This window comes from Heterodontus francisci, chromosome 28, assembly GCF_036365525.1.
Source record: "Heterodontus francisci isolate sHetFra1 chromosome 28, sHetFra1.hap1, whole genome shotgun sequence".
In the NCBI taxonomy this organism is placed as follows: Eukaryota; Metazoa; Chordata; class Chondrichthyes; order Heterodontiformes; family Heterodontidae; genus Heterodontus; species Heterodontus francisci.
In genome coordinates, this window is record NC_090398.1 from 26,655,655 (window position 1) to 26,677,957 (window position 22,303).

At 44.5% G+C, this 22,303-nt stretch overlaps 1 protein-coding gene across 1 annotated transcript in view; it reads left to right on the forward strand.

The window, feature by feature from the left end:
* The window catches only part of LOC137385153 (NACHT, LRR and PYD domains-containing protein 3-like), an 84,173-nt gene that overhangs the window by 6,471 nt on the left and 55,399 nt on the right, over positions 1 to 22,303 (forward strand). Inside the window, exon 3 of the mRNA XM_068060094.1 lies at positions 20,599 to 20,694. Within this exon, the coding sequence (XP_067916195.1) occupies positions 20,685 to 20,694 (10 nt within the window). The 5' untranslated portion in view covers positions 20,599 to 20,684. The remainder of the gene's footprint in view (positions 1 to 20,598; positions 20,695 to 22,303) is intronic.

Consider the following 22,303-nt stretch of genomic DNA (forward strand, 5'->3'; position numbering starts at 1 on the left):
ACAGTTTTCAATGAAGCGATCAAGAGCGAGTAAGAGGCCAGGGGGAGGGGTCCAGGTAGAGGGAGAATGCTGGAGGCAGGTGAATGGGTCTGCTGGTCGGGGGGAGGACTCCTGGTCAAAGAAGTGAGCCTGGAGGCAGAGGCGACGGAAGAACTTTGTAAAATGCCTGATTCTGAGCTTAATACAGCTAGGATTCTATATCGCATTATTGGTAAATTAGAATCAGCTCCAAGAAACAGCTCATGATCTAAAGGAAAGGTAATTCCAAATAAATGCCATGTTAAATCAGATTGTTCACTTTGCCCTTCTCTATGAAGTTTGATCCCAATAAACTAACCACAATCTTCGTCCCTTGCGGACTCTGCCCGTTTATAGTTTGATAATAGAGGATTTATGGTGAACAATGAAACCAAATTCAGGATAAAGATTTGATTCCAGCTACCGAACATGGTTTCAGTGTGGGGTCTTCGGAACAGTTTGGGGGCAGTTTAGTGATTGTATATGCAAGTAATTTTAATGACTGGTTAAAGGATCAGGACAATCCAATCTGAATGAGATGATGTGCGATTCAGATTCAGCCCTGTGCCAGAGAATAGGGCGGGGGAGGATTGAACTGATCAGGCTGAAGGTTGTGTTTATGACTGCCTTGTACAACTGATCTTTACCCAGGGTGTGTTCATTACCTGCAGAACCCACAACACTGACTTACCCGGTGACTCTGGGGCTGGAATCAGGATAGTGACCAGACCAGCAATATGCTGAGAACAATCATTGTGCTTTACTGTAGAGAAATGGACACATCAATTTTTATGCAGTTTTCCCCAAATATTTTCCATCTGGGATTCAGATGGGTCTACTTCTGTAATTACTTAAATACTTCCACCATTATATTTAAATAACCACCTCCTTCCCTTCCTCGTCCCCATGTTAGTTTAGCTTATAGTTTAGTTTAGAGATACAGCACTGAAACAGGCCCTTCGGCACACCGAGTCTGTGCCGACCATCAACCACCCATTTATACTAATCCTACAATAATCCCATATTCCTACCACATCCCCACCTGTCCCTATATTTCCCTACCACCTCCCTATACTGGGGGCAATTTATAATGGCCAATTTACCTATCAACCTGCAAGTCTTTTGGTGGTGGGAGGAAACTGGAGTACCCGGAGAAAACCCACGCAGACACAGGGAGAACTTGCAAACTCCACACAGGCAGTACCCAGAATTGAACTCTGGTCGCTGGAGCTGTGAGGCTGAGGTGTTAACCACTGCACCACTGTGCTGCCCCACTCCCCTCCTCCATGATTACAGTTGATATTGCTAATGGCTTCCTCCCTTCAGGAACTGTCCTCCTCTGTTTCTGTTGTCATTACCCTCTCCTCAACAGAAACACCCTTGATCCCTCTGTCGTTGCAAACTACCATCCTATCTCCAAACTCTCTTTCCTGTCAAGCTCATGAATGTGTTGTCACATCCACAATGCATGCCCATCTTTCCAGGAGTGCCATGTTTGAGTGACTGCCAATCAGGTTTCTGCCCAAACCACAGCACTGATGCAGGCCCTTATTAAAGTTACAAATGATATCCTATGTGACTGTGTTTGTTTGAAGTTCCTTCATGACCAGTCTGTAGATTTTGACATGGTGAACTCACCATCCTCCAGCAACACCTCTCCTCTGTTGTCTAACTGGGTGGGATTATCCTCTCCTGATTCCAATGCTCTCGGAACAATAGTCGCCAGATAATCATCTTCACTCACTGTCAAAGGTTTCTCTTAGAACATAAGAACTAGGAGCAGGAGTAGGCCGTCCGGCCCTTTGAACCTGCTCCGCCATTCAATAAGATCATGGCTGATCTTTTCGTGGACTCAGATCCACTTACCCGCGCTCTCACCGTATCCCTTAATTCCTTTATTGTTCACAAAGATATCTACCTTAGCTTTAAAAACGTTTACTGAAGAAGCGTCAACTACTTCACTGGGCAAGGAATTCCATAGATTAACAACCCTCTGGGTGAAGAAGTTCCTTCTCAATTCAGTCCTAAATCTGCTCCCTCTAATCTTGAGGCTGTGCCCTCTTGTCCTAGCTTCACCTGTCAGTGGAAACATCCTCTCTACTTGTATCTTATCTATTCCCTTCATAATTTTATATGTTTCTATAAGATCCCCCCTCATTCTTCTGAACGCCAATGAATATAATCCCAATCTACTCAGTCTCTCCTCATAAGCCAACCCCCTCAACTCCGGAATCAACCGAGTGAACCTCCTCTGCACCCCCTCCAGTGCCAGTACATCCTTTCTCAAGTAAGGAGACCAAAACTGCACACAGTACTCCAGGTGCGGCCTCAGCAGTACCTTATACAGCTGCAACATAACCTCTCTGCTTTTAAACTCAATCCCTTTAGCAATGAAGGACTCTTCTCATTCCAGCCACAGATTTTTCACATGGCTTGTCCGACATCCAGTATTTGATGAGCATAAATTTACTTGAATTAAATAAATATTGGGGAGACCTAAACCATTGTCTTCGGCCATGATGTAAATTCTGTTCTCTAACCACTGGCAACATCCCTCTCCCCGACAACTGTCTGAGGCCGAGTCGAACTGTTTCCAACCTCGGTGTCCATTTTGACCCTGAATTGAGTTTCTGACCACACATACTCTGCATCACCATGACAGCTTATTTTCACCTCCTTAACATCGGCGACCTCTACTCCTGCTTTTGCTGGTCAGCTGCTGAAACATTCATCCTTATCGTTGTTACTTCTCGACTCAAGTATTTCAGTGGTCTCCTGGTCAGAATCCCAGCTTGACCCTCCATAATCTTCAGCTCATCCAAAACTCTGCTGTCTGTATTTTAATGCACAGCTTGTCCCGTTCACCAATCAACCCTGTGCTCACTGACCGACATTGTCTCCCTGTCCAGCAAAGCTCTGATTTAAAATTTATCTTTATCATTCAGATCCCTCCCTGGTCTCATCCCTCTCTATCTCTGTAATCTCCTCCAACCCTACAATCCTCTGAGATGCCTGCACTCCTCAAATTATGTTACATTCCAGATTTTCACCATTGGGGCAGTGTCTTCAGCTGCCTCGGTCCTAAACTCTGGAATTACCTCCCTAAATCTTTCCTCCTCTCTACCTGTCCTGCCCGTGGACGCTCCTTACCACCTACATATTTTACCAAGACTTTGTGAGATTTAGTTTATTAATACTTCCTGTGAATTGGATTCTGATGAAAGATCATTGACCTGAAATACTCATTCTGCTGTTCTCTCCACAGATGCTGTCTGACCTGCTGAGAATTTCCAACATTTTCTGTTTTTGTTTATGTCACTGGAAATGCCTGGATTACCAGCAGGGAGGAACAGTGCGTGTGTGCAGGAAATCCCGGGTGTTCGAGGAAGCCAGACTGTGTTTGAGCCTGGCTGATTTGCTAGCGATTATTTAAACAAAATAATAATCAGAAAATGTTGGAAAGACTCAGCAGGTCCTGCAGCATCTATGGAGAGTGAAACAGAGTTAACAGCTCAGTATTGTGACCCTCGAGTTGTACTATGGGCGATCATGGTTGAACCTGCGCCGATGTTCTGTAAGCAGTCGCATCTCTCTCCACTGCAGAAAGACCTGGACATCATTCAGGCTTGGGCTGGTAAGTGGAAAGTGAAGGCCTGCTCGGGTCTGCAAATGAAACCCGATCCGGCCCGAGTCCTTTCATTCTTTCCCATGCCCGACCCGACCACCGGAATGTTCAGTAAACCCAGCTTCTGTTTTTTACTTTTTAAGCTTGTGCAGGTAAACAACAAAAACTGTAAATGGACTTGAAAGGTTGTTTAAAAAGTACATTAATACTGGAGCCATGTACTGGAGGTAGTGAGCCGAAGATTGTTACCATAGAAGTTAGTGATTGTTTGGTCACTAGTTAAACAGAAACCCATGGAGTTGTGCCCAGACAGGTTATCCCACACTGTACCAGTATCTGTATTGCTTAAAATAAACACAGCATTGCCCGAAGGCTCAGAAAATATCATTATACATGACCTAGACTCCTGCTTTACAGGTTGAAATACTTGCTGCAGGTTTATCCAGTGAGCAGCTGAGATGCAGAGACCAGGAAGGTCCTGAGTGATTAATTATAAAATATACATTCCTATATTAAAGAGGTGGTACTCTACTTTCGATGGAATCATTCACTGCAGAGCAGTGCGGAGTGTTTCCTGCCTTGACGTCCTGCCGTCACTGGATTGAGTCCAGGTCTCTGGATTACTAGTCCAGTAATCTTTGAAATGTATCTCCTTGATTCAATATTTTAATCCAGTAGGTCAGATTTTGCAAACAAAAATATTAACTGATTTACGACCGCTTCGTCACATGAATAAAGGAATTAAAATATATTCAAAATTATATATCAACTGTTAAGCACCAATGCCCAGATTTGTATATGAAAAATGCCTCTTAATTTCATAAATTATCCATAAACACTGAGGCCACATTAAACTAAAAACAGCGATTTATCAGGTCTGACACTTCATTAAATATATTCCAAATTCAAAGCCTAATTCGTTGTCTTTCCCCTATAAATCTCTTAATTTACTTCACAAGCCTCCTTTACTTTCTTTATTCAATACAATATGTTTTGAGACAGGCACGAGAAGTCTTTCCAACACCTAACGAGATGCAGTCGATTCATTTGAAAACTGTGCAATTAAAGAAAAGGGCCAAGTTCCTATTAATGCAGATTGAAGCTGTTAAACTGCTTTTGTCACCAAGAATACAAAGCACGAAGGGAAACCAAGAGATAAACTAAACACAAAAAATTTAAATTTGTGTCAATGAAAAATAGAACTCATTAAAAACATCTTAGTACATAACAGTGCAGCAACTGATTACATTGTAAATATTTCATTATGATTAAAACGGCAAAGACTTTCAACACCCCTAGAATCAGGAAAAGGCAAGAAAGGGCGAACCGGATAATTATGAGCCTGGGGCTGAGTTCTGCTACAGTGTAGGTAAGAACCGTTTATTGATTAGTACACAGTAAGTTGAAATACCAAGCAGAGTAGGAAACACACTTCAAAAGATCTGCGTTTTCTAGTGTTTCACAAACAATTGTTACGCAAGGCTCTGATAGTGTTAGTGTGTGTCCGACCTGGTGCGACCTGACCCGAGCCCAAATGCCAGACCCGAAAGAACGACCCAACCCGACCCCGACACGTCATCAGGTCCTGTCTGGTTTGGGTCGGGTAGCCATGCTCTAGTGGCAAGTAACATTGACGCCACACAAGTGCCAGGCAAAGAGCATCTCCAGGAAGAGAGAAACTAACCATCTCCCCTTGGCATTTAATGACATTACCATTGCTGCATCCCCCACCGGGATAAACATATGAAATAAGAGCAGGAGTAGGTCACTCGGCCCTTCTAACCTGCCCTGCCCTTCAATAAGCTCATTGCTGATCTGATTGTAACCTCAACTCCACATTCCTGTTTACCCCCGATAACCTTTCACTTCCTTGCTGAGCAAGAATCTATCTACCTCTGTCTTAAAAATATTCAAAGACACAGCTTCCACTACCTTTTGGGGAAGAGAATTCCAAAGATTCACAACCCTCTCCTCATCTCTGTCTTAAATGGGCGACCTCTTATGTCTAAACAGTAGCCCTTAGTTCTAGATTCTTCCATAAGAGGAAACTTCCTCCTACATCCACACTGTCAGAATCTTATATATTTCAATTAAGTCACCCTTTACTCTTCTAAACTCCAGTCCAGCCTGTCCAACCTTTCCTCATAGGACAACCCACCCATTCCAGGTATTAGTCTAGTAAATCTTCTGTGAAATGCTTCCACTGCATTTCCATCCTTCCTTAAATAAGCAGACCAATACTGTACACAGTACTCCAGATGTGGTCTCCACAATATCCTGTATAACTGAAGCATAACCTCCCTATTTTTGTATTCAATTCCCCTCGCAATAAATGATAACATTCCATTCGCTTTCCTAATTACATGCTGTACCTGCGTACTAAACTCATGCACTCGGACACCCAGATCCCTCTGCATCTCAGAGTTCTGCAATCTCTCACCATCTAGATAATATGCTTTTTTTTACAATTCATCCTGCCAAAATGGACAATTTCACATTTTTCCACATTATACTCCATTTATCAGATCTTTAGCCAGTCACATAACCTATCTATATCCCTTTGTCGCCTCCTTATGTTCTCTTCACAACTTATTTTCCTACCTATCTTGATGTCATCAGCAAACTTGATAACCATACCTTCAGTCTCTTCATCCAAGTCATTTATATAAATTGCAAAAGTGGAGGCCCCAGCACTGATCCGATGGCACACCACTCATTACATCTTGCCAACCGGAAAATGACCAATTTATGCCTATTCTCTGTTTCCTGTTAGCAAGCCAATCTTCTTTCAATGCCAATAATAACCTTAACATGTTATTACCCCCCTACACTGTGAGCTTTCATTTTCCACAATAACCTTTGATGTGGCACCTTATTAAATGCCTTCTGGAAATTTAAGTACAGTACATCCACCGGTTCCCCTTTATCCACAGCACATGTTACTTCTTCAAAGAACTCCTATAAATTGGTTAAATATGATTTCCCTTTCACAAAACCATGTTGACTCTGCCTGATTACCTTGAATGTTTCTAAATGCCCTGCTATAAAATTTTTAATAGTAGTTTCAAACATTCTGTCTATGACCGGTGTTAATCTAAGCTGAGTGCAGCTCCCAACAACACCCAAGAAGCTCGACACCATACAGGACAAAGCAACCTGATTCATCAGCACCCCATCCAACACCTTAAGCAGTCACTCCCTCCACCATTGGCACACAATAGAGGCAGTGTGTACCATCTACAAGATGCAGTGGAGCAACTTGCCAAGGCTCCTTTGACAGTACCTTCCAGACCCATTACCTCTACCAAAGAACAAAGAACAAAGAACAAAGATAATTACAGCACAGGAACAGGCCCTTCGGCCCTCCAAACCTGCGCCGATCCAGATCCTCTCTCTAAACATGTCGCCTATTTTCTAAGCTTCTGTATCTCTTTTCTTCCTGCCCATTCATGTATCTGTCTAGATACATCTTAAAAGACTCCATCGTGCCCGCGTCTACCACCTCCGCTGGCAACGCGTTCCAGGTGCCCACCACCCTCTGCGTAAAGAACTTTCCACGCATATCCCCCCTAAACATTTCCCCTTTCACTTTGAACTCGTGTCCTCTAGTAATTGAAACCCCCACTCTGGGAAAAAGCCTCTTGCTGTCCACCCTGTCTATACCTCTCATGATTTTGTACACCTCAATCAGGTCCCCCCTCAACCTCCGTCTTTCTAATGAAAATAATCCTAATCTACTCAACCTCTCTTCATAGCTAGCGCCCTCCATACCAGGCAACATCCTGGTGAACCTCCTCTGCACCCTCTCCAAAGCATCCACATCCTTTTGATAATGTGGCGACCAGAACTGTACGCAGTATTCCAAATGTGGCCGAACCAAAGTCCTATACAACTGTAACATGACCTGCCAACTCTTGTACTCAATACCCCGTCCGATGAAGGAAAGCATGCCGTATGCGTTCTTGACCACTCTATTTACCTGCGTTGCCACCTTCAGGGAACAGTGGACCTGAACACCCAAATCTCTCTGGACATCAATTTTCCCCAGGACTTTTCTATTTACTGTATACCACCTACAAGGCCAAGGGCAGCAGATGCATGAGAACACCACCGTCTGTAAGCGTCCCTCCAAGTCACACACCATAGTGACCTGGAACTCTATTGCCATTTATTCACTGTCGCTGTGTCAACATCCTGGAACTCCCTGCCTCACAGCACTGTGGGTGTACTTACAACGCATGGACTTCAGTGGTTTATGAAGGCAGCTCACCACCACCTTCTCGAGCAATTAGGGATGTGAAATAAATGTTGGCCATGACCGCGATGACCACATCCCATGAAAGAATAAAATAAAAGCAACATAACGCAGTGCTGGTCGAAGGTGTGAGCGGGGCTATGGGCTCCGTGTTTTCGGATTGATTGGAAGAGCTGTCAATCTGATTGTAGGCAATAGGAGGAGCGGACTAACTGAGGGTCATTAATTGATGCAGAGTTCTGACTCAGTAGTGGCAGTGAGCATGCTCCACCTCGGCCACCAATTGTGCACGGCTTCAGTTAAATATCTGTTTATGTAAATGAAATGCCCTGGAATTTATCTCCAAATACTTCATCATGGATCAGTAAAGAAGGTTTCTTTAGATGAAATTGGTCAGTAACTTATTGATCTATACTGACCCCATTTATATAAACATCCAAAGATTGAAAGGATTCTATCTTCATCAATAATTTCTTACACTATTGAATCTTCAAACTCCAATTCCCCAATCACATCTAATGTATCTCGAGAGTGATTCCGATAAATCCTCAAACTCCAATTCCCCAATCACATCTATTGTATCTCGAGAGTGATCCCGATAAATCCTCAAACTCCAATTCCCCAATCGCATCTATTGTATCTCGAGAGTGATCCCGATAAATTCTCAAACTCCAATTCCCCAATCACCTCTATTGTATCTCGAGAGTGATTCCGATAAATCCTCAAACTCCAATTCCCCAATCGCATCTATTGTATCTCGAGAGTGATCCCGATAAATCCTCAAACTCCAATTCCCCAATCACATCTATTGTATCTCGAGAGTGATTCCGATAAATCCTCAAACTCCAATTCCCCAATCGCATCTATTGTATCTCGAGAGTGATCCCGATAAATCCTCAAACTCCAATTCCCCAATCGCATCTATTGTATCTCGAGAGTGATCCCGATAAATTCTCAAACTCCAATTCCCCAATCACTTCTATTGTATCTCGAGAGTGATTCCGATAAATCCTCAAACTCCAATTCCCCAATCACATCTATTGTATCTCGAGAGTGATCCCGATAAATCCTCAAACTCCAATTCCCCAATCGCATCTATTGTATCTCGAGAGTGATCCCGATAAATCCTCAAACTCCAATTCCCCAATCACATCTATTGTATCTCGAGAGTGATTCCGATAAATCCTCAAACTCCAATTCCCCAATCACATCTATTGTATCTCGAGAGTGATCCTGATAAATCCTCAAACTCCAATTCCCCAATCGCATCTATTGTATCTCGAGAGTGATCCCGATAAATCCTCAAACTCCAATTCCCCAATCGCATCTATTGTATCTCGAGAGTGATCCCGATAAATCCTCAAACTCCAATTCCCCAATCGCTTCTATTGTATCTCGAGAGTGATCCCGATAAATCCTCAAACTCCAATTCCCCAATCACATCTATTGTATCTCGAGAGTGATTCCGATAAATCCTCAAACTCCAATTCCCCAATCGCATCTATTGTATCTCGAGAGTGATCCCGATAAATCCTCAAACTCCAATTCCCCAATCGCATCTATTGTATCTCGAGAGTGATCCCGATAAATCCTCAAACTCCAATTCCCCAATCACATCTATTGTATCTCGAGAGTGATCCCGATAAATCCTCAAACTCCAATTCCCCAATCGCATCTATTGTATCTCGAGAGTGATCCCGATAAATCCTCAAACTCCAATTCCCCAATCGCATCTATTGTATCTCGAGAGTGATCCCGATAAATCCTCAAACTCCAATTCCCCAATCGCATCTATTGTATCTCGAGAGTGATCCCGATAAATCCTCAAACTCCAATTCCCCAATCGCATCTATTGTATCTCGAGAGTGATCCCGATAAATCCTCAAACTCCAATTCCCCAATCACATCTATTGTATCTCGAGAGTGATCCTGATAAATCCTCAAACTCCAATTCCTCAATCACATCTATTGTATCTCGAGAATGATCCCAATAAATCCTCAAACTCCAATTCCCCAATCACATCTATTGTATCTCGAGAGTGATCCCGATAAATCCTCAAACTCCAATTCCCCAATCACATCAATTGTATCTTGAGAGTGATCCTGATAAATCCTCAAACTCCAATTCCCCAATCACATCAATTGTATCTTGAGAGTGATCCTGATAAATCCTCAAACTCCAATTCCCCAATCACATCTATTGTATCTCGAGAGTGATCCTGATAAATCCTCAAACTCCAATTCCCCAATCACATCTATTGTATCTCGAGAGTGATCCTGATAAATCCTCAAACTCCAATTCCCCAATCACATCTAGTGTATCTCGAGAATGATCCCAATAAATCCACAGGCTCCAATTCCCCAATCACATCTATTGTATCTTGAGAGTGATCCCGATAAATCCTCAAACTCCAATTCCCCAATCACATCTATTGTATCTCGAGAGTGATCCTGATAAATCCTCAAACTCCAATTCCCCAATCACATCTATTGTATCTCGAGAGTGATCCTGATAAATCCTCAAACTCCAATTCCCCAATCACATCTATTGTATCTCGAGAGTGATCCTGATAAATCCTCAAACTCCAATTCCCCAATCACATCTATTGTATCTCGAGAGTGATCCCGATAAATCCTCAAACTCCAATTCCCCAATCACATCAATTGTATCTCGAGAGTGATCCTGATAAATCCACAGGCTCCAATTCCCCAATCACATCTATTGTATCTTGAGAGTGATCCTGATAAATCCTCAAACTCCAATTCCCCAATCACATCAATTGTATCTTGAGAGTGATCCTGATAAATCCTCAAACTCCAATTCCCCAATCACATCTATTGTATCTCGAGAGTGATCCCGATAAATCCTCAAACTCCAATTCCCCAATCACATCTATTGTATCTCGAGAGTGATCCTGATAAATCCTCAAACTCCAATTCCCCAATCACATCTAATGTATCTCGAGAGTGATCCTGATAAATCCTCAAACTCCAATTCCCCAATCGCATCTAATGTATCTCGAGAGTGATCCTGATAAATCCTCAAACTCCAATTCCCCAATCACATCTGTTGTATCTCGAGAGTGATCCTGATAAATCCTCAAACTCCAATTCCCCAATCACATCTGTTGTATCTCGAGAGTGATCCTGATAAATCCTCAAACTCCAATTCCCCAATCACATCTATTGTATCTCGAGAGTGATCCTGATAAATCCTCAAACTCCAATTCCCCAATCACATCTGTTGTATCTCGAGAGTGATCCTGATAAATCCTCAAACTCCAATTCCCCAATCGCATCTAATGTATCTCGAGAGTGATCCTGATAAATCCTCAAACTCCAATTCCCCAATCACATCTGTTGTATCTCGAGAGTGATCCTGATAAATCCTCAAACTCCAATTCCCCAATCACATCTAATGTATCTCGAGAGTGATCCTGATAAATCCTCAAACTCCAATTCCCCAATCACATCTGTTGTATCTCGAGAGTGATCCTGATAAATCCTCAATCTCCAATTCCCCAATCACATCTATTGTATCTCGAGAGTGATCCTGATAAATCCTCAATCTCCAATTCCCCAATCACATCTGTTGTATCTCGAGAGTGATCCTGATAAATCCTCAAACTCCAATTCCCCAATCACATCTGTTGTATCTCGAGAGTGATCCTGATAAATCCTCAAACTCCAATTCCCCAATCACATCTATTGTATCTCGAGAGTGATCCTGATAAATCCTCAATCTCCAATTCCCCAATCACATCTGTTGTATCTCGAGAGTGATCCTGATAAATCCTCAAACTCCAATTCCCCAATCACATCTATTGTATCTCGAGAGTGATCCCGATAAATCCTCAAACTCCAATTCCCCAAGTACTGTTCATATTTCTAAAGATAGTGATTTGATGCCTCTTCAGACTAAGTGTAGGCTGTATTTAATTACGCAGTCTACTTTAAATCATTCAGTTACTGATTCTAATTTTCACTCATAGCGATTTTGTTGTCGACATGTAAATGTATATTGTCCAGTTGTGCATGTAAATTACCATTCACAAAAAAAGAAAAGCAAGTTCATTGCTGGTGGCTTCCAATTTTACTCATTCACTGCATGCACTGTCTCTAATTGGGAACTGAAGAGACATGGGGAATGAACTGTTACTAACTGGGGACAGAACCTTGAGTCATGGGGAATGGACTGTTACTAACTGGGGACTGAACCTTGAGTCATGGGGAATGAACTGTTACTAACTGGGGACTGAACCTTGAGACATGGGGAATGGACTGTTACTAACTGGGGACTGAACCTTGAGTCATGGAGAATGAACTGTTACTAACTGGGGACAGAACCTTGAGTCATGGAGAATGAACTGTTACTAACTGGGGACTGAACCTTGAGACATGGGGAATGGACTGTTACTAACTGGGGACTGAACCTTGAGTCATGGAGAATGAACTGTTACTAACTGGGGACAGAACCTTGAGTCATGGGGAATGGACTGTTACTAACTGGGGACTGAACCTTGAGTCATGGGGAATGAACTGTTACTAACTGGGGACTGAACCTTGAGACATGGGGAATGGACTGTTACTAACTGGGGACTGAACCTTGAGTCATGGAGAATGAACTGTTACTAACTGGGGACAGAACCTTGAGTCATGGAGAATGAACTGTTACTAACTGGGGACTGAACCTTGAGACATGGGGAATGAACTGTTACTAACTGGGGACAGAACCTTGAGTCATGGAGAATGAACTGTTACTAACTGGGGACTGAACCTTGAGACATGGGGAATGGACTGTTACTAACTGGGGACTGAACCTTGAGTCATGGAGAATGAACTGTTACTAACTGGGGACAGAACCTTGAGTCATGGAGAATGAACTGTTACTAACTGGGGACAGAAACTTGAGACATGGGGAATGGACTGTTACTAACTGGGGACTGAACCTTGAGTCATGGAGAATGAACTGTTACTAACTGGGGACAGAACCTTGAGTCATGGAGAATGAACTGTTACTAACTGGGGACAGAAACTTGAGACATGGGGAATGGACTGTTACTAACTGGGGACTGAACCTTGAGTCATGGAGAATGAACTGTTACTAACTGGGGACAGAACCTTGAGACATGGGGAATGGACTGTTACTAACTGGGGACTGAACCTTGAGTCATGGAGAATGAACTGTTACTAACTGGGGACAGAACCTTGAGTCATGGAGAATGAACTGTTACTAACTGGGGACAGAACCTTGAGACATGGGGAATGAACTGTTACTAACTGGGGACTGAACCTTGAGTCATGGGGAATGAACTGTTACTAACTGGGGACAGAAACTTGAGACATGGGGAATGGACTGTTATAAACTGGGGACTGAACCTTGAGTCATGGAGAATGAACTGTTACTAACTGGGGACAAAAACTTGAGACATGGGGAATGGACTGTTACTAACTGGGGACTGAACCTTGAGACATGGGGAATGAACTGTTACTAACTGGGGACAGAAACTTGAGACATGGGGAATGAACTGTTACTAACTGGGGACTGAACCTTGAGTCATGGAGAATGAACTGTTACTAACTGGGGACTGAAACTTGAGACATGGGGAATGGACTGTTACTAACTGGGGACTGAACCTTGAGACATGGGGAATGAACTGTTACTAACTGGGGACAGAACCTTGAGACATGGGGAATGAACTATTACTAACTGGGGACAGAACCTTGAGACATGGGGAATGAACTGTTACTAACTGGGGACTGAACCTTGAGACATGGGGAATGAACTGTTACTAACTGGGGACTGAACCTGGAGACATGGGGAATGAACTGTTACTAACTGGGGACTGAACCTGGAGACATGGGGAATGAACTGTTACTAACTGGGGACTGAACCTTGAGTCATGAGGAATGAACTGTTACTAACTGGGGACAGAAACTTGAGACATGGGGAATGGACTGTTACTAACTGGGGACTGAACCTTGAGATATGGAGAATGAACTGTTACTAACTGGGGACTGAACCTTGAGTCATGAGGAATGAACTGTTACTAACTGGGGACTGAACCTTGAGTCATGGGGAATGAACTGTTACTAACTGGGGACTGAACCTTGAGATATGGAGAATGAACTGTTACTAACTGGGGACTGAACCTTGAGTCATGAGGAATGAACTGTTACTAACTGGGGACTGAACCTTGAGTCATGAGGAATGAACCGTTACTAACTGGGGACTGAACCTTGAGACATGGGGAATGAACTGTTACTAACTGGGGACTGAACCTTGAGACATGGGGAATGAACTGTTACTAACTGGGGACTGAACCTTGAGTCATGAGGAATGAACTGTTACTAACTGGGGACAGAAACTTGAGACATGGGGAATGGACTGTTACTAACTGGGGACTGAACCTTGAGACATGGGGATTGAACTGTTACTAACTGGGGACTGAACCTTGAGACATGGGAAATGAACTGTTACTAACTGGGGACTGAACCTTGAGTCATGAGGAATGAACTGTTACTAACTGGGGACAGAAACTTGAGACATGGGGAATGGACTGTTACTAACTGGGGACTGAACCTTGAGACATGGGGAAGGAACTGTTACTAACTGGGGACTGAACCTTGAGACATGGGGAATGGACTGTTACTAACTGGGGACTGAACCTTGAGACATGGGGAAGGAACTGTTACTAACTGGGGACTGAACCTTGAGACATGGGGAATGAACTGTTACTAACTGGGGACTGAACCTTGAGACATGGGGAATGAACTGTTACTAACTGGGGACTGAACCTTGAGTCATGAGGAATGAAGTGTTACTAACTGGGGACTGAACCTTGAGTCATGAGGAATGAACTGTTACTAACTGGGGACAGAACCTTGAGACATGGGGAATGAACTGTTACTAACTGGGGACTGAACCTTGAGTCATGAGGAATGAACTGTTACTAACTGGGGACAGAAACTTGAGACATGGGGAATGGACTGTTACTAACTGGGGACTGAACCTTGAGACATGGGGAAGGAACTGTTACTAACTGGGGACTGAACCTTGAGACATGGGGAATGGACTGTTACTAACTGGGGACTGAACCTTGAGACATGGGGAAGGAACTGTTACTAACTGGGGACTGAACCTTGAGACATGGGGAATGAACTGTTACTAACTGGGGACTGAACCTTGAGACATGGGGAATGAACTGTTACTAACTGGGGACTGAACCTTGAGTCATGAGGAATGAAGTGTTACTAACTGGGGACTGAACCTTGAGTCATGAGGAATGAACTGTTACTAACTGGGGACAGAACCTTGAGACATGGGGAATGAACTGTTACTAACTGGGGACTGAACCTTGAGTCATGAGGAATGAACTGTTACTAACTGGGGACTGAACCTTGAGACATGGGGAATGAACTGTTACTAACTGGGGACTGAACCTTGAGTCATGAGGAATGAAGTGTTACTAACTGGGGACTGAACCTTGAGTCATGAGGAATGAACTGTTACTAACTGGGGACAGAACCTTGAGACATGGGGAATGGACTGTTACTAACTGGGGACTGAACCTTGAGACATGGGGAATGAACTGTTACTAACTGGGGACTGAACCTTGAGTCATGGGGAATGAACTGTTACTAACTGGGGACAGAACCTTGAGACATGGGGAATGAACTGTTACTAACTGGGGACTGAACCTTGAGTCATGAGGAATGAACTGTTACTAACTGGGGACAGAAACTTGAGACATGGGGAATGGACTGTTCCTAACTGGGGACTGAACCTTGAGACATGGGGAATGAACTGTTACTAACTGGGGACTGAACCTTGAGTCATGGGGAATGAACTGTTACTAACTGGGGACTGAACCTTGAGTCATGGGGAATGAACTGTTACTAACTGGGGACTGAACCTTGAGACATGGGGAATGAACTGTTACTAACTGGGGACTGAACCTTGAGTCATGAGGAATGAAGTGTTACTAACTGGGGACTGAACCTTGAGTCATGAGGAATGAACTGTTACTAACTGGGGACTGAACCTTGAGACATGGGGAATGAACTGTTACTAACTGGGGACTGAACCTTGAGTCATGAGGAATGAAGTGTTACTAACTGGGGACTGAACCTTGAGTCATGAGGAATGAACTGTTACTAACTGGGGACAGAACCTTGAGACATGGGGAATGGACTGTTACTAACTGGGGACTGAACCTTGAGACATGGGGAATGAACTGTTACTAACTGGGGACTGAACCTTGAGTCATGGGGAATGAACTGTTTCTAACTGGGGACAGAACCTTGAGACATGGGGAATGAACTGTTACTAACTGGGGACTGAACCTTGAGTCATGAGGAATGAACTGTTACTAACTGGGGACAGAAACTTGAGACATGGGGAATGGACTGTTCCTAACTGGGGACTGAACCTTGAGACATGGGGAATGAACTGTTACTAACTGGGGACTGAACCTTGAGTCATGGGGAATGAACTGTTACTAACTGGGGACTGAACCTTGAGTCATGGGGAATGAACTGTTACTAACTGGGGACTGAACCTTGAGACATGGGGAATGAACTGTTACTAACTGGGGACTGAACCTTGAGTCATGGGGAATGAACTGTTACTAACTGGGGACTGAACCTTGAGTCATGGGGAATGAACTGTTACTAACTGGGGACTGAACCTTGAGTCATGGGGAATGAACTGTTACTAACTGGGGACTGAACCTTGAGACATGGGGAATGAACTGTTACTAACTGGGGACTGAACCTTGAGTCATGGGGAATGAACTGTTACTAACTGGGGACTGAACCTTGAGTCATGGGGAATGAACTGTTACTAACTGGGGACTGAACCTTGAGACATGGGGAATGAACTGTTACTAACTGGGGACTGAACCTTGAGTCATGGGGAATGAACTGTTACTAACTGGGGACTGAACCTTGAGTCATGGGGAATGAACTGCATCTAACCATGGACTGAAGATTGAGACATGAGAAATGAGCTGGCTTTACCCAGGGACTGACTATCGGGAGACATGGAATTCATGATCTCTTTGAACAAGGGACTGAAGAATTAGTTTCTCACATGCTGTGGCTGCGGCTTTAAAGGGACTTGGAATGTTGGAGCACAGCTACTTGAGGCTGTTTATTAAATGAAATATTTATTGTATTTAATTTTGTTACCTTTTTTATTAAACCTTAGAGAACAAATGAACATTGCATTTATCTTGAGGGAAACAATGTTATTCTCATTTTCTGCCCCGCTATAGTTAGATCTCCTGGTGAATGACGGAGTGATGAGAAAGGTCCACAGCTGGAAGTAAGCAGGGATTGTCGACTGAGGAACAACAGCAGGTGAACCAGCACAGGATTGTGAGACCACCAACCAGAGAGAACCCTTCCCATTCAATCAGCTGTCATAGATCAAATGGGGAGAAAGGCAAGAGAAAGTCCCATTTACTCTGAGAAACACTGGTCCTGTAGACAGTACACAAAGGTTACAGGGTGAGGCAGGAAATGGTGAGACTGAGACTGACAAAGTCTGACCACGGGGAACAATTCTCCAGCATGAGGCCGAGTAATGGATTGTGAAGTGAGATCAGTTTCTGTCTCAAAACACACAGGATTGAGTGAATGTTGTGTGTATTTTAGAGTCAAAATGTTTCTCATCTTGGGGGCAGCACAGTGGTGCAGTGGTTAGCACTGCAGCCTCACAGCTCCAGGGACCCGGGCTCGATTCTGGGTGCTGCCTGTGCGAAATTTGCAAGTTCTCCCTGTGACCGCGTGGGTTTTCGCTGGGTGCTCCGGTTTCCTCCCACAGCCAAAGACTTACAGGTGATAGGTAAATTGGTCATTGTAAATTGCCCCTAGTGTAAGTAGGTGGTAAGAAATATGGAATTACTGTAGGGTTAGTATAAATGGGTGGTTGTTGGTCGGCACAGACTCGGTGGGCTGAAGGGCCTGTGTCAGTGCTGTATCTCTAAATAAATTTTAAAAAAAAGAAATCAAGAACCAGGGGGCACAGTTTAAAAATAAAGGATTTCCCATTTATGACAGAGATGAGAAGCAATTTCTTCTCTCAGAGGGTTGTTCATCTTTAGAATTCTCTGCCCCAGAGAGCAATGGAGGCTGGGTCATTGAATATATTCATGGTTGAGTTCGAATGATTTTTGATCTGGTATCAGGTCAAACACGGGCAAGGGAACCTCCTACTGATTACCACCGACTGCTCTCCCTCAGCTGATGAGTCAGTAGTCCTCCATGTTGAACACCACTTAGATGAAACACTGACTGTGGCAAGGGCGCAAAATGCACTCTGGGTGGGGGACTTCAATGTCCTTCACCAAGAGTGGCTCGGTAGCACTACTACACATCGAGCAGGCCGAGTACGAAAGGACATAGCTGCTAGACTGGGTCTGTGGCAGGTGGTGGGAGAACCAACAAGAGGGAAAAACATACTTGACCTCGTCCTCACCAATCTGCCTGCCACAGATGCTTCTGTCCATGACAGTATTAGTAGAAGTGACCACCGCACAGTCCTCGTGGAGACGAAGTCCCGCCTTCACATTGAAGATACCGTCCATCGTGTTGTGTGGCACTACCACCGTGCTAAATGGGATAGATTTCGAACAGATCTAGCAATGCAAAACTGGGCATCCATGAGGCGCTGTGGGCCATCAGCAGCAGCAGAATTGTACTCAACCACAATCTGTAACCTCATGGCCCGGCATATCCCCCACTCTACCATTACCTTCAAGCCAGGAGACCAACCCTGGTTCAATGAAGAGTGCAGGAGGGTATGCCAGGAGCAGGAGCAGCACCAGACATACCTCAAAATGAGGTGTCAACCTGGTGAAGCTACAATTCAGGACTACTTGCATGCCAAACTGCGTAAGCAACAGGCGATAGACAGAGCTAAGCAATCCCATAACCAACGGATCAGATCTAAGCTCTGTAGTCCTGCCACGTCTAGCCGTGAATCATGGTGCTGAAGACCTGTGCTCCAGAACCTGCCGCGCCGCTAGCCAAGCTGTTCCAGTACAGCTATAACACTGGCATTTACCCAGCAATGTGGAAAATTGCCAAGGTATGTCCTGTACACAAAAAGCAGGACAAGTCCAAGGTGGCCAATTACCGCCCCATCAGTCTACTCTCAATCTACTCTCAATCATCAGTAAAGCGATGGAAGGTGTCATCAATAGTGCCATCAAGCAGCACTTACTTAGCAATAACCTGCTCAGTGATGCTCAGTTTGGGTTCCTCCAGGGCCACTCAGCTCCTGACCTCATTACAGCCTTGGTTCAAACATGGATGAAAGAGCTGAACTCAAGAGGTGAGGTGAGAGTGTCTGCCCTTGACATCAAGGCAGCATTTGACTAAGTATGGCGTCAAGGAGCCCTAGCATAACTAAAGTTAATGGGAATTAGGGGGAAAACCCTCAGCTGGCTACAGTCATACCTAGCGCAAAGGAAGATGGTTGTGGCTGTTGCAGGTCAATCATCTGAGCTCCAGGACATCACTGCAGGAGTTCCTCAGGGTAGTGTCCGAGGCCCAACCACCTTCTGCTGCTTCATCAATGACCTTCCTTCATTCATGAGGTCAGAAGTGTGGATGTTCACTGATGATTGCACAATGTTCAGCAAGATTCGCGACTCCTCAGATACTGAAGCAGTCCGTGTAGAAATGCAGCAAGACCAGGACAATATCCCGGCTTGGGCTGTTAAGTTGCAAATAACATTCGTGCCACACAAGTGCCAGACAATGACCATCTCCAAGAAGAGAGAGTCTAACCATCTCCCCTCGACATTCAATGGCATTGCCATCGCTGTATCCCCCATTATCAACATCCATTGACCAGAAACTGAACTGGAGTAGCCATATAAATACTGTGGCTACAAGAGCAGGTCAGAGGCTAGGAATCCTGAGGCGAGTAACTCACCTCCTGACTCCCCAAACCCTGTCCACCATCTACAAGGCACAAGTCAGGAGTGTGATGGAAGACTCTCCACTTGCCTGGATGGGTGCAGCTCCAACAACACTCAAGAAGCTCGACACCATCCAGGACCAAGCAACCCATTTGATTGGCACCCCATCTGCAAACATTCACTCCCTCCACCACCGACGCACAGTGGCAGCAGTGTGGACCATCTACACGATGCACTGCAGCAACGCACCACACCAAGACTCCTTAGACAGCACCTTCCAAACCCACGACCTCTACCATCTCAAAGGACAAGGGCAGCAAATGCATGGGAACATCACCCCATGCAAGTTCCGATCCAAGTCACACACCATCCTGACTTGGAACTCTATCGCCGTTCCTTCACTGTCGCTGGGTCAAAATCCTGGAACTCCCTTCCTAACAGCACTGAGTGTGCACCTACCCCTCATGGACTGCAGTGGTCAAGAAGGCAGTTCACCACCACCTTCTCAAGGGCAATTAGGGAGGGGCAATAAATGACGGCCTGGCCAGTGATGCCTACATCCCATGAACGAATTTTATGAAAAGCTGTCTGTGTCACATCTGGTGAGCAGAGTTGATTGTAACACTCCAGAAATACTCGATCCCAGAGCTAACAAGTATTGCACTGATCGGGGAGCAGGGACTGATATCAGGTTTAACAAGGCAACGTTCTACCTCTCATTTTCATACTTCTGTCTAACTTTCCCATGAATATTGTATTTATTACAGCACATGAGAATCCGGGAACGCCTGTCACTGCCAAGGCTGAAGGTTCAAACAGGGGAGAAGATCCAACATCTTCAGTGAAAATAAGAATGGACTCAGGTAGGTTCACAACCTTCTTTGAAGTATAATTTTGGTCTTGAAGAAGGGCCCAGATCTCGTGTAAGATGCTGCACCTCACACAGGAAGGGGGAGAAGGAAAGGGGCTGAGTAGAAAGTGCGAAGTGAATGACCATCTAGAGGTCACTGCAGTCACAGGTGGAGGGAGTACTGGCACTGTCCATTGGGGACAGTGGAATGGGGGAGTGTAAGGGGGATAGAGACAATGAATCAGAGCAGGGGCTTCCTGAGCGACAGTGCCACACCAGGGAGCAGGGGGCCACCCTGAGTGCGGCGGTGGGGAGATGTAGGTGGGACACAGGAATAGCGGAATGATAGTGGTGAGAGATTCAATAGTCAGAGGAATAGACAGATTCTTCTACAGCCCTGAGCGGGTGATGATTGATAAGTTACCTCCCTGGTACCAGAGGGTGGAACATCCTGCAATGTTTAAACCATCTCTGGGGAAGGAAGAAGAGCAGAAAATATCCCATGGTCAGTACCAATGACACAGACAGACATTTGTTTATCAAGGGAATACTGAGACTGAGGTATTAATCTGAAAAGTGGGCCCTCCAGGTAATGATCTCTAGGTTGTTTCGCACTGGGCTGCTTAAGGTAAATATGAGGCAGGTGAATGTGTGGCCGCAGGGCTCGATCAGGAGGGTGAGGGTTCACGTTTTTCGGGCACTAGAGTGTGTTCAGGGGGAAGAGAAGGGACGGTCATGATTTGAACTGACCAGTAGAAAATGGTTTCACACAAAAGATGAATGGAGCAGTGGGAAGGGCATCAACTGATGTGACGGGAAGGTGGGAAATATCCAGATCTGAGACTAAAGAGTGGAATTAATAAAACTATTGGAGTAAGACAGAAATTTTATTGAATAGTGAAAGTTGCTAGAAGGAAAAAAGGAAGATTTACAGGTACATAGGAACATAGGAGCAGGAGTAGGCCATTTAGCCCATCAAGCCTGCCCTGCCATTCAATATGATCATAGCTGATCATCCACTTCAATGCTTTTACCCCACACTATCCCCATTTCCCTTTATGTCATTGGTATTTAGAAATCTGTCAATCTCTGCTTTAAACATACTCAATGACTGAGCTTTCACAGCCCTTTGGAATAGAGAATTCCAAAGATTCACAACCCTCTGAGTAAAGGAGTTTCTCCTCATCTCTGTCCTAGAGTCATAGTTATACAGCACAGAAACAGGCCCTTCGGCCCACCCTGTCTGTGCCGGTCATCAAGCTTATCTATTCTAATCCCATTTTTTAGCACTTGGCCCGTAGCCTGGCACGCTATAGCTTTTCAAGTGCTCATCTAAATACTACTTAAATGTTGTGAGGGTTCCTGCCTCTACCACCTCTTCAGGAAGTGCGTTAAAAAGTCAAACCACCCACTGGGTGAAAAGATTTTTCCTCAAATCCCCTCGAAACCTCCAGCCCCTTACCTTAAATCTCTGCTGTCTGGTTATTGACACCTCCGCTAAGGGAAAAAGTTTCTTCCTATATACCCTGTCAATTTCCCTCATAATTCTGTATACCTCAATTTGTCCCCCCTGCTCTAAGGAAAAGAACCCCAGCCTATCCAGTCTCTCTTCATAGCTGAAA